The following is a 17,022-nucleotide window of genomic DNA, read 5'->3' as shown; positions in this document are numbered from 1 at the left end:
GCAAACATGGACTTTTACAATGCTGTGTGATCTGATAATCTTAGTGAACTTAGTTCACAAAAGTTTGATTAGTGAATCAAGGATAATAGACTGTGAATAATTGCTGCACATGTATATTCAGAAAACTAATATTAAAGTAATAAAGAATTTAGTTAACAAATATGTGTCAGAGGAATTACCGTTCCAATTTATAATTTATTTTAAAATGCCCATATTTTGATTAATTATTTTCGGGTCATATTTTGTCATTTTTATGTCATACTTCGTCACTTTTGAGGTCATATTTCCTCATTTTTGAGGTCATATTTGCTTGCTTATTTGGGCTATTTTTAGGTCTTAAACATCCAAACCCTATTGATAACAGATGCAAAATATCAACCTCTGTTCAGACTAACCTGTCTTTGTGCTGTATTATTCTTAGAATGTACTACTATCCTCCTTCCTATCTTTTATAGTAGGTATGGTATATATTGTATATGCACATACTATATATAATGAATCTAACTATTTCTGAAATGTAGGCATATGAATATTACCCTTTGGCTTTGGATTTAACCTTAACAATTAATTTAACTGAGCACCCTCTGTGAATGGGAATGTAAAATACATCCATGGTACCCCTGCCTGTTGCAAGAGGCAACTGAAAGGGGATCCAGTGGCTCTGAACTTTGGAGCATGGATTGGTGACCACAGTTTCCCTAGCTGAGTTTTGTATTGCTTCCACTTATTTATGTGAGGCTCCTCACTTCCATCTTTCCTATCCAACCTCACTTGGTCAACTACTGTTCTTTTCTGACCCCAGCAGTATTAGGTTCCTGAGGCCTAGGGAGTCTTTCATTTTCATACCTTAATGACCCTTCCCTTTCTTTTGCTAATAGATTCATTCCTCAAAATATCAGACCCCTTCCATTTTCCATTGAAACATACCTTTGGATGTGGTCCAGACCCATTCAAAATTGCTACCATAGTCCCAATCCATAAATCAGACAATAAGAGAGAGAGAAACAATTATCGCCTAATTTCTCTCACAACCCACCTTTCAAAATTACTAGAGAAATACATTAAAACCAGATTACTTAATTACCTGAATAAGTATAACATATTGTCTCCAAATCAGTTTGGTTTTAGACCAAAAATTTGCACTCAAGATGCAATATTTTCCTTAACTGATTATTTGTATAAAACCATTGATAGCTCCAAAAGGGCTATTTCTATATTTTTGGAGTTAAAAAAGACATTTGATACCGTAGACCACAATATACTCCTTAGAAAACTTGAAAAAGTAGGCATTCGTGGAATTCCTCAAAATCTAATTAAATGTTTTCTTTCTAACAGAATACAAAAGGTAAAAAAAAAGAAATAGCATATGGCTTTTAGTGCTGGGAGTGTCCGAGGACATGTTCGGCTCGCCAGATGCAGGTCTTTCGATTTGACACCCATAGGTGACCTGCGCGTCGTGATGAGGATGAAATGATGATGAAGACGACACATACAACCAGCCCCCGTGCCAGCGAAATTAACCAATTAAGGTTAAAATCCCCGACTCTGCCCGGAATCAAACCCGGGACTCCTGTGACCAAAGGCCAGCACGTTAATCATTTAGCCATGGAGCCAGACAATACAAAAGGTAAGAATCAAGGATACTCTAAGTAAAAGTGTTGCAAGTAAAAAATTGGTGTACTCCAAGGAACAGTGTTAGGACCAATTCTTTTTCTGTTATATATCAATGATCTGTGTGAGCTAAACTGTAAAAAATTTAACTCATATGCTGATGACACGGTAGTCACAGTCACAGGTGAAACTTGGGAGGACACCTTCAACAGAGCTCAAGAAACCTGGCCATAGTTCAGAAATGGCTAAACAACCACCTACTTACTTTAAATGAAAATAAAACGAATTCCTCTGCTTCTCGCATAATAAGACAATGCAACCCTCAGACAACCTAACACTAAAACTCCACACACCAACTTGCAAAAATACTGAAGCTGCAACTGTTAGACTTTACAGAAATCAATAAAAGTTTCATACCTAGGGATAATTATAGATAGTTATCTGAAATGGAATTTTCATGCATCAAATTTGATCATTAAACTTCAGAAACTTATTTATATATTTTACAGAATTAGAAATGTTATTTCAACAAAAGCCTTGAAGTCTGCATACTTTGCCTTAGTTCAATCGCAACTGCAATATGGAATTAACAGTTGGGATTGAATACTTGATTCACGCTTGGTTCAGGTAAATACATGCCAGAACTACATACTGAAAGTCATGTACAAAAAGCCACCGATGTTTCCAACATATGAACTGTTCCAGCAAAGCATGGTACTTAACATACGGCAGCTATTTGTGCAGTCAGTGACCCTATACATGCATAAAAATTTAAAGCTCTTCTGCAAAGAACACAAGTCAAGAATTTGCACTAGGCTGCAAGACAGAACTGGAATAAGTAAAGTAAAGTACTGGTATTCGAATAGGTAAAGTATTGGAATGGTGGTTTTTAAATAAATTTGTTTGAAACTTTTACATTCTGTACTCCAATATGAGACTCATAATGTGTAATAAGTATACCATGCCGGAATACTTTACTTGGACAAAGAAATCTAAGTTGTCTAGGACCAAGGATATCCAATGCATTACCTGTGGTCGTGATCAGTGGCAATCAGAATACCCTGTAGAAAAGGCTATTCACATGGCTCATTAACAATTATTACAAAATAGATCAACTTATAAATTTCCATTATATTATTTAAATCAACTAGCACACTATTCCTCTCCACTAAGAAACCAACCTTCTCCTTAACCCATGTCCCTCCTTTCACCAAATGCAGAAAAACAGTTCATAAAATTACTGTAGTCAAATATCACCAAAATGATAATGGAGTAGATGATATTCACTAGATGCCATGATGTACATAATCTAGCTATTGTATTTTTTAAGCTCACACACAAGTTTACCTTATGTGGAATTCACACTGTATGTTTTACTACCTCTGTTTGTATATGTAAGATATTGATTGTGAATAAAAATGTTAAAAAAAGAAAATTAGATGACTTGCCTTTCTTTTCTGTAATCTACAATAGGGTATATCCACCTGGTTTCTACACCTCATGTTGTGATTGTGGAAGTCATTTTGGTGTTTAATATCTGTGATATGTTTTCATTACATAATGCATTAAAAAATACAGAGTAACTATGGTCGTAATAGAATTATCAATAAACAAAGGTTATCAGTGTGTACCTGGTGGAGACTTTGATATGATACATAAAGCTTTCTTTTGGACTACAAGAACCTCTGAGATTCTACTGCAATTTTCTCATAGAAAATTTTTGTATTGCACAATGCTATGAAAAATGGAAAGTATGCATTTAACAGGATTTTTCTTTAAACTTTATCAGTAAGGGACCTTAACAAATACAGCACCTTTGACAATTTCCCTGTTATAAAATCAATATGTGAATCCCACATCAGCTTGGAATCCAAATACAGTAAACTCCTAACAGCTTGACAGGGTCATTATCTTCAATAATTGAATGAGTACTTAAGCTAAATATCAATGTTTGAGTTTTGTTGGAATTTAGAAAGAGTTTGTTAGTATACCACGCTGGAACACTTTACTTGGACAAAGAAATCTAAGTTGTCTGGGGCCAGTTGCTGAATATAAGTTATCCTTTGTCAGCTGTCTAACTTCATCTATAGAATTAGCATTTTTTATGAAAGTTGTATCATCTACATATAAGACTGAATTGGCTATAGAGTTCTCACTGTCAACCAGATCATTTGTTAACACTAAAACAAAAAAAGTGGTCCGAACTTTGAGCCATGTGGAACACTATGCTTAATGTAACGATTAGATGGCCTTCCACTTCTACTGCTTGTTTACGACCACCTAGGTATGGTCTCAGGATATCATTTACTTATCCCTAACTGCATAGTAATGTAATTTGGCAATAAAATTTGTATGGGATACACAGTCTAAAGCCTTGCAAAGATCACATAATGTAATCTGAGCAGGCCTCCTGTTCTCTAATGCCAAAAATATGTGTTCAAGCAGCAAATTAGTTGCTCCAATAGTTGATTTACCCAATTAAAATCCAATTGTTCATTATGTAAAAGATTATTAGTTTAAAAATTGTCTACCAACTGTTCTACCATAATACATTCTAGAATTTTGCCAAATACTGAGAAAACTGAAACCTATTTTATTATTTATAAGTTTCATTTTCCGTATTGATTGGATTCAATCTATAGACAAGAAAAGTGTTCCACCGATAATAATAATTTCGTGTGGCTATTTCTAGCCGAGTGCAGCCCTTGTAAGGCAGACCCTCCGATGAGGGTGGGCGGCATCTGCCATGTGTAGGTAACTGCGTGTTATTGTGGTGGAGGATAGTGTTATGTGTGGTGTGTGAGTTGCAGGGATGTTGGGGACAGCACAAACACCCAGCCCCCGGGCCACTGGAATTAACCAATTAAGGTTAAAAGCCCCGACCCGGCCGGGAATCGAACCCGAGACCCTCTGAACCGAAGGCCAGTACGCTGACCATTCAGCCAACGAGTTCCACCGATCAATACTCATTAGACAATGACTATAAATGTTTTGTACTAGCTGATGATGGCCATGAAAGGCCGAAACCAGTACTAGTGTAATAATCCATTCACAATAAATATTGATTGGTGGAACACTTTTCTTGTCTATACATCAAAACTGAAACCTGCCGGTATTGGCCGATGTTGGGGACAGCACAAACACCCAGCCCCCGGGCCACTGGAATTAACCAATTAAGGTTAAAATCCCCGACCCGGCCGGGAATCGAACCCGAGACCCTCTGAACCGAAGGCCAGTACGCTGACCATTCAGCCAACGAGTTCCACCGATCAATACTCATTAGACAATGACTATAAATGTTTTGTACTAGCTGATGATGGCCATGAAAGGCCGAAACCAGTACTAGTGTAATAATCCATTCACAATAAATATTGATTGGTGGAACACTTTTCTTGTCTATACATCAAAACTGAAACCTGCCGGTAATTACTCGGCTAATTAAATTCACCACTTTTAAATACTGGGATTATCTTTGAATACTTTTGAATACTTTTGAGTTACTGGGAACACTCCTATTTCCAAACTGTCACTAATACAGATAAATGAGAGGTTTATGGTCTATGAGCCTTTAGGAAGCATCAAAGTGGATCAGAGCAAAGATCTAAACAGTATCCCAAATGTGATGCACATCTTTGTCTCCAAGGAGAAGTAAGAAGAGGATGGGGGTCAAAGATCCACAGCACTACCCAGTAGCTCCCTGGATAAGGCTTATGAAAGAAGAATTAATTTAACTGAGAAATATGCTATTCTGGGATAATGAAATCTTTCTGGTTCAATTTATCAAAAGGTTTGAAGTTACCGTATTTATGAATTCTAACTTTTTATTTTACTGTGATGATTATGATTGTTATGATATTCAAAGTCAACAGCTTGAAATATTTCTTTACTCAATGCCAGCATCATAATTTTTTATAGCACTTCTGTAATTTTGAAAAAAGGAAAATAAGTCTTAATTTTTCTTCTCTATTGGTTGTATTCTGTATCAATACTTACCCAAGTCTTCAGGTTGAACATCAGAAATAATCTCTTTTAAAATCAAATACTGAGACACTTTTGTCTTTGCACCATTTTCACCATTGGAGAAAGGACGGAAGATATGAACTTCATTACAAATTGCTCTTTCAAGGAGACCAGAAGCACCAATATTTTGTTTGCAGCTATGTTGACTCCTGAAAAAAGTGAAATAGTAGATCAATCAATCAATCAATCAATCAATCAATCAATCAATCAATCAATCAATCAATCAATCAATCAATCAATCAATCAATCAATCAATCAATCAATCAATCAATCAATCAATCAATCATTACTCATCGGCATTTAGGGCAGTTACCCAGGTGGCAGATTCCCTTTTGTTTTAAAGATTTTTTTACTAATTCTCTGACACTAGCAAACTTTTATTCTCTTAAAAACTTAAATGTGAAAAATTGTTTTGAGTAGGTTGACTCCTGGAAAAAGTTATAAATGAGAGGAAAGTGTTTATGTCAAATATTAATGCCAAGATGCATACACAGTAAATTTATACTAAAACTATGCCAACATATTGCATGCAGCTGTATGCTTACAAGGTAACTGCAAGTGTAATCTGAAGGATAGAAATTATTTTATTCAACCAGAAATCACAGTACTAGTTGAGTTTCATAATTCTTATTCTAACCTCCACTGATGGTGGTTGCAGCCAAAAATTTTAGACCTGTGTGTTTCATCATGTGATGGGGCAGGACTAATGGAGGGTTAAATGTGAATAGAGTTTGAACTGATTTCTTGTAATATCTTCAATTTGTTTCATAGATGTAAACAATGAATAATATCTTAGAAAATGAAATCTTTGACTAGAGATCTACATGAGATACGCTGTTAAATAGTGTTTACTGTACTTACTTGACCAATGGTAGTGAGTGGATATTGACAGGTGAGCTGTATGGAGTTGACTGTAGTGAAAGATAATGGTCCAAACGGTGCGTGCAAGTTAGCAGATCCTTACTCTTCGTTACGACCATGGGTATTGTTGTGGAGGTCGTTGTGTACTTGGTCTCACAGAAGCCTGTTACATCTTTCTGAAAGATTTAACTTTTATTACAAATTAAAGTTTAAACATTGAGGAAGGTTTTATTGGCATCAAAAAAATGGAAGGTATATTGATAAACAAAATATGACGTCAGTAAATGGATTCATTTAGTTGTCATAATATTTTATACTTGATTTTAATAAAATGTTACAATTTTTAGACAATATTTTGCATGAAGTTAGAAGAAAAGCCTTTAATATTTATTTTATAGATAGGTAAGGGTCGTTCTGCCCAAAGGCAGGTCCGAACCTCTGCAGAGGTGTTCCTGAGCCGGAGTTTACGTGTGGTAGGGTGGCCAGTTCCTTTCCGCTAATATATGTACCATGAAATGAAAATAGCAAAAGATTGACAAAAAAAGATTTGCAGCAACAAGGTTATAAAGAGATATTGTACACCAGGATGGTATTGGGACTGTAGAACCAATTTAATGAAGATGAGCCTCATCATCATTTGAATGATGTCAAATTCCTTTGTTTTGAATAGTTTTGAAGTTTCTTAGAGGAGAAACATAGAACAGAACCAAAAGATGCAGCACATGCCTGCTTTGTGCAATGAGTGTGTGTATGTTGACATATATTAGCATTATGAAAAATGGTGGTAATTTGGTGTTGTTTTAAGGGGAAGTACAACACGGCAACCATCCTCTATTAATACTAATCAGAGAAAAAGGGAAAATTAAAGAGGTCCAACACTTCAAGGTATTAGCAAAAGAAAGGAAAAGACCATTAACCCCTCAAACCAGTAATATTCATTGACCGCACAGTACCCCTCCAACAGTAATTATTTCGAGCTAGTTACCACAACTCTTCATGCTTACATAGACATTCTTATTTCAAAATCTGGTGTTACTAATTGGTATACTTGTTATTTTCTGCATTTTTAAGCCCTAATTTAATTTAATTATCACTGCCAACAATGAGAGTCTATTCCAGTCTGTTACAAACTACTTTTCAAAGAGCTTCATGAACAATTTATGAAATCTCATAAATGATTTTTGTTGATATAGAAAGAGCAATTATTTAAGTAAAACTGCATCATTTGACTAACAGTTATAAATCACTTTGACACATTTGAGAACAGGGCAGGGCTAGGTTGTAACAAAGTACACTGACCTCACAGCAGAAGTTCAAAATCTGTGGAAAATGGACATAACAACAGTGAGGCCTTTAATCATTTCTACTACAGGATTTGTGTACAATAAGCTGCAACAACACCTGCAGGATCTGGACATCGTCTATACACTTCCACAAAAGGAGAAGGCTGTCATTCTGAACACCTGCCACATGACAAGAACCTTCCTATCACAGCAGTAGAGGTCAGTTTCCTGATCAATGAACTGCCATGGTGAGTAAAATAATAATATATTATTATTATTATTATTATTATTATTATTATTATTATTATTATTATTATTATTATTATTAATAATAATAATATTCTGCTTCGTTTTGGCAGGTTGTGGACCACATTATTTCAATTTTTTTGTATCCATGAGCTTTAACTCTTTCCTAGTATTCCCAAATTCACTTTCTGTGAGCCTCTTTTCTTTAATCAGTCCACTTCTTGCCTATTTTTAACTTTGGCTTTTCTTAAAATCGCTGGTATATTCAAAATTTCTTCTAGAGAGGAACACATTCCTGGATGTCTTCATGTGTGAATCCTATTTTTTGAAGGTCTTTTTCAACTTCGATGAACCAGAGTCCCTTGGTTTTCTTGTTTACAAAGTAGGTAAAGATCCAGTTGGTCAATCTCTGCGAGTTCATGCATGTTATGTGGCCATAAAATTTAATCCTCTATTTACGAATTATGTCCATTATCCTTTCCACATGCGGGTACAGTTCATTGTTATGCCATTTTCTGTACTAAAAATTTTTTCTGATTGGTTGTTTGATCTTTCTCAGGGTTTTTCATTCTTTAGCTTCTAACTTTTCAATTAGACCCTCTGCTGTTCAGTGAAAAGCATTCTGCTGCATACAGGACCTCTGAATGCATGACTGAACAATAATGCCCAAGCTTGGCATTGATGTAGATATTTCTAGTTAGTTGGATTGCCACTTCTATCTTGTTGATCCTAGATGTGAATGTTACTTTCTCTGAGTTTTTAGGTACTATCCACTTGCCTAAGTACTTAAACTTTTCTGCTTGTTTGATTTTCCCTCTGTTCTACAAGTAACTCTCTAGGAGCTGGCTTTATATTGGTTATGAACTCCATTTTTTAAAGGAGATCTGCAGGCCAGCCTTTGCTGCTTGGGTTTTAAGTTGGTTGATTTTGATTTATTTGTCTTGCAGCAGTATGGAGGGAATCAGAGAATATCTCAAGATCATCTGCAAAAGCTAGGTGATCTATTATCAGGCCAGTTCTCTTGTATCCTATTCTAAATCCAATCTCGACCTCATCCTTGAACATCTCTTTGTGCCATTTGTAAATGATTTTCTCCAGTACGCAGTTAGAGGCGATAATCCATCTCCCTGCCTTACGCCTGTCTTTACTTCGAAGATGTCCGAAATCTCTCCCCTGAATTTCATTCTAGAGGTTGTGTTGGTTAGAGTCTGTTGGATAATTGATCTCGTTTTGTTGTATAAACCATCTCCTTTAGAATTTGGAGGACTGTAGGTCGGTCTATAGACTCATAGGCTTTTTTGAAGTTGGTGAAGATAACCACAAACTTCTTATTACTGAGATTCAGATAGGAAAGAATAGACTTAAGATTAAGGTTCTGCTCTGCACATGATTGTCTTTTCCTAAACCCTCCTTGATATTCACCCAATCATAAATTGAGTTGCTCTTCTGCCCATGTCTGAAGGGCTTGAGAGAGAATTTTGTACATTACCTAAAGGAGGGAGATGCCACTGTAGTTGTTTACATCTGCTTTGTCACCTTTCTTATGAAGGGGATTAATCATGGCTACTGTCCGGTCACTTGGAATTTTCTCTGTTTCCTAGATCTTGTGCATGATCTCTGTTAGTTTATCAATTGCCTTCTCACCTGTTGACTTCCAGAGTTCAGCAATTATTGCATATTCACCAGGTGTTTGTTGTTCTTAAATGACTTGATGAACAGTTGATTTCCTCTTTTTTTGGGTGGAGAAGAGTCTGGGTTGGGATGCATGGTTTCTTCGAAGTCAAATTGTGTTTCTGGTTCTTCACAGTTGAGAAGAGATTCAAAATATTTTGCCAAGATCTGACAGTTGTCCTTGCCATTGTAGGCAAGTTTACATTAGTGGTTTCTGAAATGTAGACTTGGAGGGGTGTTTTTTGTGAGTTTATGTTTGGACGTTCTATAGAAATCTCTGGTATTGTTCTTCTTTAAATCCTGGAGAGGTGTATTTAGTGAGGATGTGTTTGAACACATTCAATCAATCAATCAATCAATCAATCAATCAATCAATCAATCAATCAATCAATCAATCAATCAATCAATCAATCAATCGCTACTGATCTGCATAAAGGGCTGTCGCTGAGGTGGCAGATTCCCTATCTGTTGTTTTCCTAGCCTTTTCTTCAATTATTGCAAGGAAATTGGAAAACTATTGAACATCACCCTTGGTAAGTTATTCCAATCCTTAACTCCTCTTCCTATAAACAAATATTTGCCCCGATTTGTCCTCTTGAATTCCAACTTTATCTTCATATTGTGATCTTTCCTACTTTTAAAGACACCACTCAAACTTATTTGTCTATAGATGTCATACCACACCATCTCTTCACTGACAGCTCGGAACATACCACTTATGATATAGATGTTGTTTCTCATTGGGCCTCCACGGTATGCACTAGCCATGTGTCTTGGTGGGTGTGCTAGGTACCAACTGATGAGCCCAACTTAACACACGGGGGCGAAACACTGGCAACCAAGAATGAGTTAGCTGGAAAATTTATAATGTCCAATAACGGACCATTTATATTGGTATTACATACCACTTAGTCGTACAGCTTGTCTCCTTTCTTCCAAGTCTTCCCAGCCCAAACTTTAAACATTTTTGTAACATTACACAATTGTCGGAAATCACCCGGAACAAATACAGCTGCTTCTCTTTGGATTTTTTCCAGTTCTTGAAGCAAGTAATCCTGGTGAGGGTCCCATACACTGGAACCATACTCTAGTTGGGGTCTTATCAGAGACTTATATGCCTTCTCCTTTACATCCTTACTACAACCCCTAAATACCCTCATAACCATGTGCAATCATATTTATGTGATTACTCCAATGAAGATCTTTCCTTATACACAAAAACCTCGTTTATCTGGCTCTTATTAATCCGGATCGAAAATTAAAAACATTTATTTTTACTTGTACAGTATTTCTTTTATGGCGCCGACTCTTCTTGAATGTCTTTTCCGCCAAGGATAGTTAAGGACAGGAATTGAAAGTAATTTGGCCACAGTCTCTCAAAGGTACTGTCCTGGCTTTCCCCTAGAACTAAGAATGGGAAACCACGGAAAACCATTCCCAGGATGGCCGAGGTGGGATTAGAACCACGCTCTTCTGAATGCAACGCACTATTAATTCACTGATGGTGAATTTGAAAATGAAACCGACGCTCCATCAGAATAAAAAATGACTCATGGAGAGGCAACAACGCAGCTGGACAAACTGATGGCCTATTTAGAATCCTTGACTGAAAGCACATTGGCAGAATTATTGTTAGTAAAACGTCTTCGTGATCGTGCTGTGCGCAAACACTATATAATGGTAAAACAGAAGAAACCCACAGATTATTTTAGTGCATAAAACAGAGTCGTAAATGTACGAAAAGTGTTCTTATATTTTTTGTACAATTGAAAAAAAATTACTGTACAACTTATGTTAATAGATTACATAACATGTACTATATTTATTTTTTTGTTTTTTTCAGATTATCCGGATTTTTGATAATCCGGATCAGTTCCGGTCCCACTTAATCCGGATAAATGAGGTTGTTGTGCATTAAGACCTAGGTACTTACAATGATCTCCAAAGGGTACTTTCACCCTATGGTAATTAAAACTGAGAGGACTTTTCCTGTTTGTGAAACTCACAACCTGACTTTTAACCCCGTTTATCATCATACCATTGCCTACTGTCCATCTCACAACATTATCAAGGTCATTTTGCAATTGCTCACAATCTTGTAACTTATTTATTACTCTGTACAGAATAACATCATCTGCAAAAAGCCATATCTCTGATTCCACTTCTTTATACATATCAATGATACGGTATATATAAGAAAACATAAAGGTCCAATAATACTGCATTGAGGAATTCTCCTCTAAATTATTATATGGACAAATAAAGCTTCGTCTAATCTAATTCTCTGAATTCTATTTTCTAGAAACATAGCCACCCATTCAGTCAGTCTTTCATCAAGTCCAATTGCACTTTTTTGCCAGTATTCTCCCATAATCTACCCCATCAAATGCCTTAGATAGGTCAATCATGACCTCCTGAATCCAGGATATCTGCTATATCTTGCTGGAATCCTACAAGTTGAGCTTCATTGGAGTAACCTTTCCTAAACCCAAAATGCTTTCTATCACACCAGTTATTAATTTTGCAATCATGTCTAATATAATCAGAAAGAATGTTTTCTTAAAGCTTACATGCAATGCATGTCAAACTGACTGGCCTGTAATTTTCAGCCTTATCTCTATCACCCCTCTCTGAAGATCCAGAGAAACTGAGAAAAGACATTATGGTCTCAGTTTCAATGATGGTGAAAACCTGACATTCACCTCCCTGCGGTAGAGAGGGGGCAACAACTGTTTATAACAATTTTGTTATATGCAGGTGGTTAACGAATGAAGGGACCGAGTATTTTCCAGTATAAGAAGATCCCCTCTACCAAGTGCCAACAGTCTCCTTGAGGGTGGATGAGCAGGTAGAGGTTAGGGCACTCTATTGTCCCTGGGACAGGAAATGGTCCCAGAAGGTGGAAGAACCTACAACTGGTCAATGGCATTAGGATGCGGAAGGCAACGGGAAACCAATGCATTAAAGATCCTGAAGGATATCCCTTTAAGTTCATATGGCATTGCTCTGTTTAATGTAAAATTATCCAGAGTTTCTATTCCCCCATTCGTATCACCGGCAGGGAATGCTTCAAACATTGCTATGACTAGAAAGCCCAGCAGTTTTGGAAAGATCAAAGTGTATGACAACAAAGCTGGAATTGAAGGACATCCGAAGATGGCACAACTGCACTTCAGAAGATGCTTTTCATGCTGCAACATCACGTTCGGAGCTGGCTATGTGGACCGCCAACCTCCGCTGGGAGAAGGCGCCACAAGAAGAAGAATGTCTATCACCCTTTCCTTTGTACATAGCGGCTACTTTAGCAACTCTCTATTAATTTGGTATAGCTCTTTCATGCAAACAATAATCAAATGAGTACTTCAGATATGGTATTATATCCCAACCAATTGCCTTTAGTATATCCCCCGAAACCTTATCAATTCCAGCTGCTTTTCTAGTTTTCAACTTTTGTCTCTTACTGTAAATGTAATAGGTGTCATAGGTAAATTTTAATACATTTTTAGTATTGTCACCTCTTATCCTTGTAACCAACAATACATACCGCTGACTGAATACTTCTGTGTTTTGAAGATCCTCGCATACACACTCCCTGATTTCTGGAATGTCCTTCTTGGAGCCTGTTTTTGCCTTGAAGTAGCTATACATACACTTCCATTTTTAACTAAAATTTGTATGACCGCCAATATGCTTGCCATCATGTTATCCTTAGCTGACTTCTTTGCTAGATTCAATTTCCTAGTAAGTTCCTTCAATTTCTCCTTACTTCCGCAGCCATTTCTAACTCTATTTCTTTCCAACCTGCACCTCCTTCTTAGTCTCTTTACTTCTCTGTTATAATATACCGGTAGTGGATCTTTACCATTCCTTACCACCTTTAAAGATACAAACCTATTTTCACAATCCTCAACAATTGCTTTAAACCCATCCCAGAGTCTGTTTACATTTTTATTTACTGTTTTCCACTGATCATAGTTACTTTTTAAAAACTCCCTCATGCCTGTTTTATCAATCATATGGTACTGCCTCATAGTCCTAATTTTAATATCTTCCTTTCTTTCACATTTATTTTTAACTACCACAAAAAGAGCTTCGTGATCACTAATAGCATCTATTACTTCGGTTTCTCTATAAAGCTCATCTGCTTTTACCAGCACCACATCCAGTATATTCTTCCCTCTAGTTGGTTCCATCACTTTCTGAATCAGATGCCCTTCCCATATTAACTTATTTGTCATTTATTGGTCATGCTTCCTGTCGTTCGCATTACCTTCTCAATTGACATTTGGTAAATTGAGATCACCCGCTACAAACACGTTCCTTTCCTTATCGTTCCCACATAGCTGATTATCTTATCAAATAATTGTGAATCAGCGTCTGTGCTACTCTTTTCCGGTCTGTACACTCCAAAGACATCAAGTTGCCTATTGTCTTTAGAGATGAGCCTTACACCTAGAATTTCATGTTTGTCATCTTAAACTTTTTCGTAGCTTACAAATTCTTCTTTCACCAGAATGAATACTCCCCTTCCTACCATTCCTATCTCTATGATACACACTCCAGTATAAAAATTTGAAACAATTAAGTTTATTGAAGTGGTCAACCTATTCAATACAATACATTCGCGAGAATATTTATAACTTAAGCATGAGAAAATTTCTGCATTCATTATATCATTTCTCAGCCATGATTCAACTCCTGTTACAATATCTGGTAAGTATATATCTATTAAATTAATTCTATTCCCTTCTTTACAATACTTTTACAGCTCAGCACTAACATTTTTATGTCATCCCTACTGGATTTCCAGTTCCCTGTTCCCTTATCACCGCTCCCTAGGCCACCTCGTTTTCTTGAATGTACCTCCCTTTTCTATAGAACTCCCTGGTGTTGTTATTGAAATTGTGTTGATATAAATGAGCGTCAACATAACCATTATTATTTCAATTGGCTTTACATCGCACCGACACATATAGGTCTTATGGCAATGATGGGACAGGAAAGGGTTCAGAGTGGGAAGGAAGCGCCCGTGGCCTTAATTTTGGTACAGCCCCAGCATTTGCCTAGTGCAAAAATGGGAAACCACGAAAAACCATCTTCAGGGCTGCTGACGGTGGGGTTCGAACCCACCATCTCATGGATGCAAGCTCACAGCTGCGCGCCCCTTACCGCACGGCTAACTTGCCTGGTGTCAACATAACCGAGATTTATGCTATTAGTCAAGTGAGGTCTAGGCTTATATTAGATCATATTAGATATAAAATAAGGGACTGCCAGGCTGAGGCAGTAAAGGCATGCTCGCTTCGACCGGAAGGACGTGGGTTCTATTCCCCATCAGGAAGTTGTAAAAGTTAAGAAACAAATTTTCCACTTCCAGGGTGCATACAGCCCTGAGGTTCACTCAGCTTGCACCAAAATAAGTACCAGGTTAGTTCCCTGTGGAGGGGGGTGGGGGGTGGGGGTTGGTGGTGGTGGTGGTGGTGGTGGTGGTGGTGAAGGCGGTTGTAGACCTAACCCACCAAGTGATGAGGTTGTACGGAGAGAATTTTAAATTATTTTTATATAGGTATAAATTGCCTTTGGGATTGGTGAGTGCTTTTGTCTGAGAGAAACTCTCTCCTATGAACAATTAACCTCTTATGAAAAAAAATCTGTCCTCCACTTGCAGAAACACTCTAGCAATATGTCATTTTATAGCCTTGCACACACTTGTCCGGTAAAGAATTTCTGCAGGATGATGGTGGAACAGATGATTCTAACAGGTATATTATGTTTTACACAGAGGAGAGTTTAGGACAACTGTGCCAAAGTAGGTAACTCTACTGTAATGGAACTTTTAAGTCTATTTCTTCAGTAAATTATCAAATCTACACAATTTCATAACCAAGTACAGTATTTCCATTTGTGTATGCATTATGTACGAGGAAGGATCAAACAACTTATAATTCCATATTCAACCACTTTAGCACAGTTGGTGAAACTTTTGAACATGGAGTTGAACCCTCAATTCATTCTATTGGACTTCGAAATCGAGGCTATGAATGCAGCATGTCATAACTTTCCAAGAACTTCAGTAAGGGGGTTCTTATTTCACTTTGGGCAAGCTGTCAGGTGGAAAAAAGTGATTCTTGGTCACTGTGAAGCCTTTTCAAATTATGAAGTTACCGTATACATAGAGATGTAAGATAGTTACTTGCCCTTTCTTTTGTGCCTCTTAACAATGTCAAGGACAGTTTTGTTACTTTAGCAGAGCAAGTTCATGATCATTTGTATGACCTTATCAGTTACTATCAGGATACATATTTGTGAGGGCAACCTGCAAGTGGTAGAATAAGAGCTGTGCAACATAGATTCCCCACTGTGTTGTGGAGCATGTATGAACTTGTAATAAGTAGGGTTCAATGCAAAAACACCTGTGTAGAAAGATGGCATTCGAAATTTCAAAGGGTGATAGTGACTCATCAAACAAAATATCTGGAAATTCTTAAGAGCATATTAAAAAATGATAATGAGGCGATCATGTAACAACGTGTTGCTGGACACCTAAATGTTAGATATCCTATAAATAAACAGTACCTATGAAGCCAAAGACATTTCAAGGAAATTGTGACAAGATATGAAGAAAATTATCAAAACAATGATGTTGATATGTACCTCAGATCCATTAGCTACAAAATGAACTGTACTGCACAGCATAAGAAGATTATCAGCAGGATGAAATCTGATATATTTACATTTTGTCATTTTTTACATTACTTTTCCATATAATTTATACTTATTCCTTAGGAAATTTAATTGTACTCCACTATTTTAACCTTTGAAAAATTTGCTATTGGAATATTTCACTATTTTACTTGTGTTTCATTGGTAATTACTTTTAGGTACCAGAATCAGAAAGTGGACTAAAATTGGATGACCTGGATGAAAAAGTGGAAGGATGAATTCATATTTGATCTAAAGAAACGTACCATTAATGGACAAATAGGTGAAGTGGACAAAAATGTTAATGAATGAATTGCCTATGGACAAATCATCAGCAGATCATCCATTTTCTTTTAACCCTGATACTTAAGTGCAGAACTGAAGTATACAACATGAAATACAATGTTTAATTTCAAAAAAGAGTTTTAGTTTGTACAGTTAAACTTACAACTAGAGTGCAGTGAGTATTTTCGTCTGTCTTCTCCTGCTTGCACAATAATCATTTTATAAACTAAATTCTATGTTCATCATTTGCAACAACATTCCCCTGCACCTTCCCCATGTCTCACAGATGAATAAGCGTGAGTGGTGTCTTTAAAAGCGGTCTAGAAAGCCAAGAATAACGGCC

General features: G+C 36.7%; 1 protein-coding gene across 1 annotated transcript in view; it reads right to left on the bottom strand.

The window, feature by feature from the left end:
- The window catches only part of LOC136874458 (uncharacterized), a 296,911-nt gene that overhangs the window by 228,983 nt on the left and 50,906 nt on the right, over nt 1-17,022 (bottom strand). Inside the window, exons 5-6 of the mRNA XM_067148087.2 lie at nt 6,493-6,668; nt 5,605-5,780 (exon numbers count right to left, since the gene is read on the bottom strand). Coding sequence (XP_067004188.2) covers nt 5,605-5,780; nt 6,493-6,668 — 352 coding nt within the window. The remainder of the gene's footprint in view (nt 1-5,604; nt 5,781-6,492; nt 6,669-17,022) is intronic.

Source organism: Anabrus simplex, chromosome 5 (assembly GCF_040414725.1).
Source record: "Anabrus simplex isolate iqAnaSimp1 chromosome 5, ASM4041472v1, whole genome shotgun sequence".
In the NCBI taxonomy this organism is placed as follows: Eukaryota; Metazoa; Arthropoda; class Insecta; order Orthoptera; family Tettigoniidae; genus Anabrus; species Anabrus simplex.
Note: the sequence above shows the minus strand (reverse complement) of the source record. Positions and strands in the feature narration are given on the sequence as shown.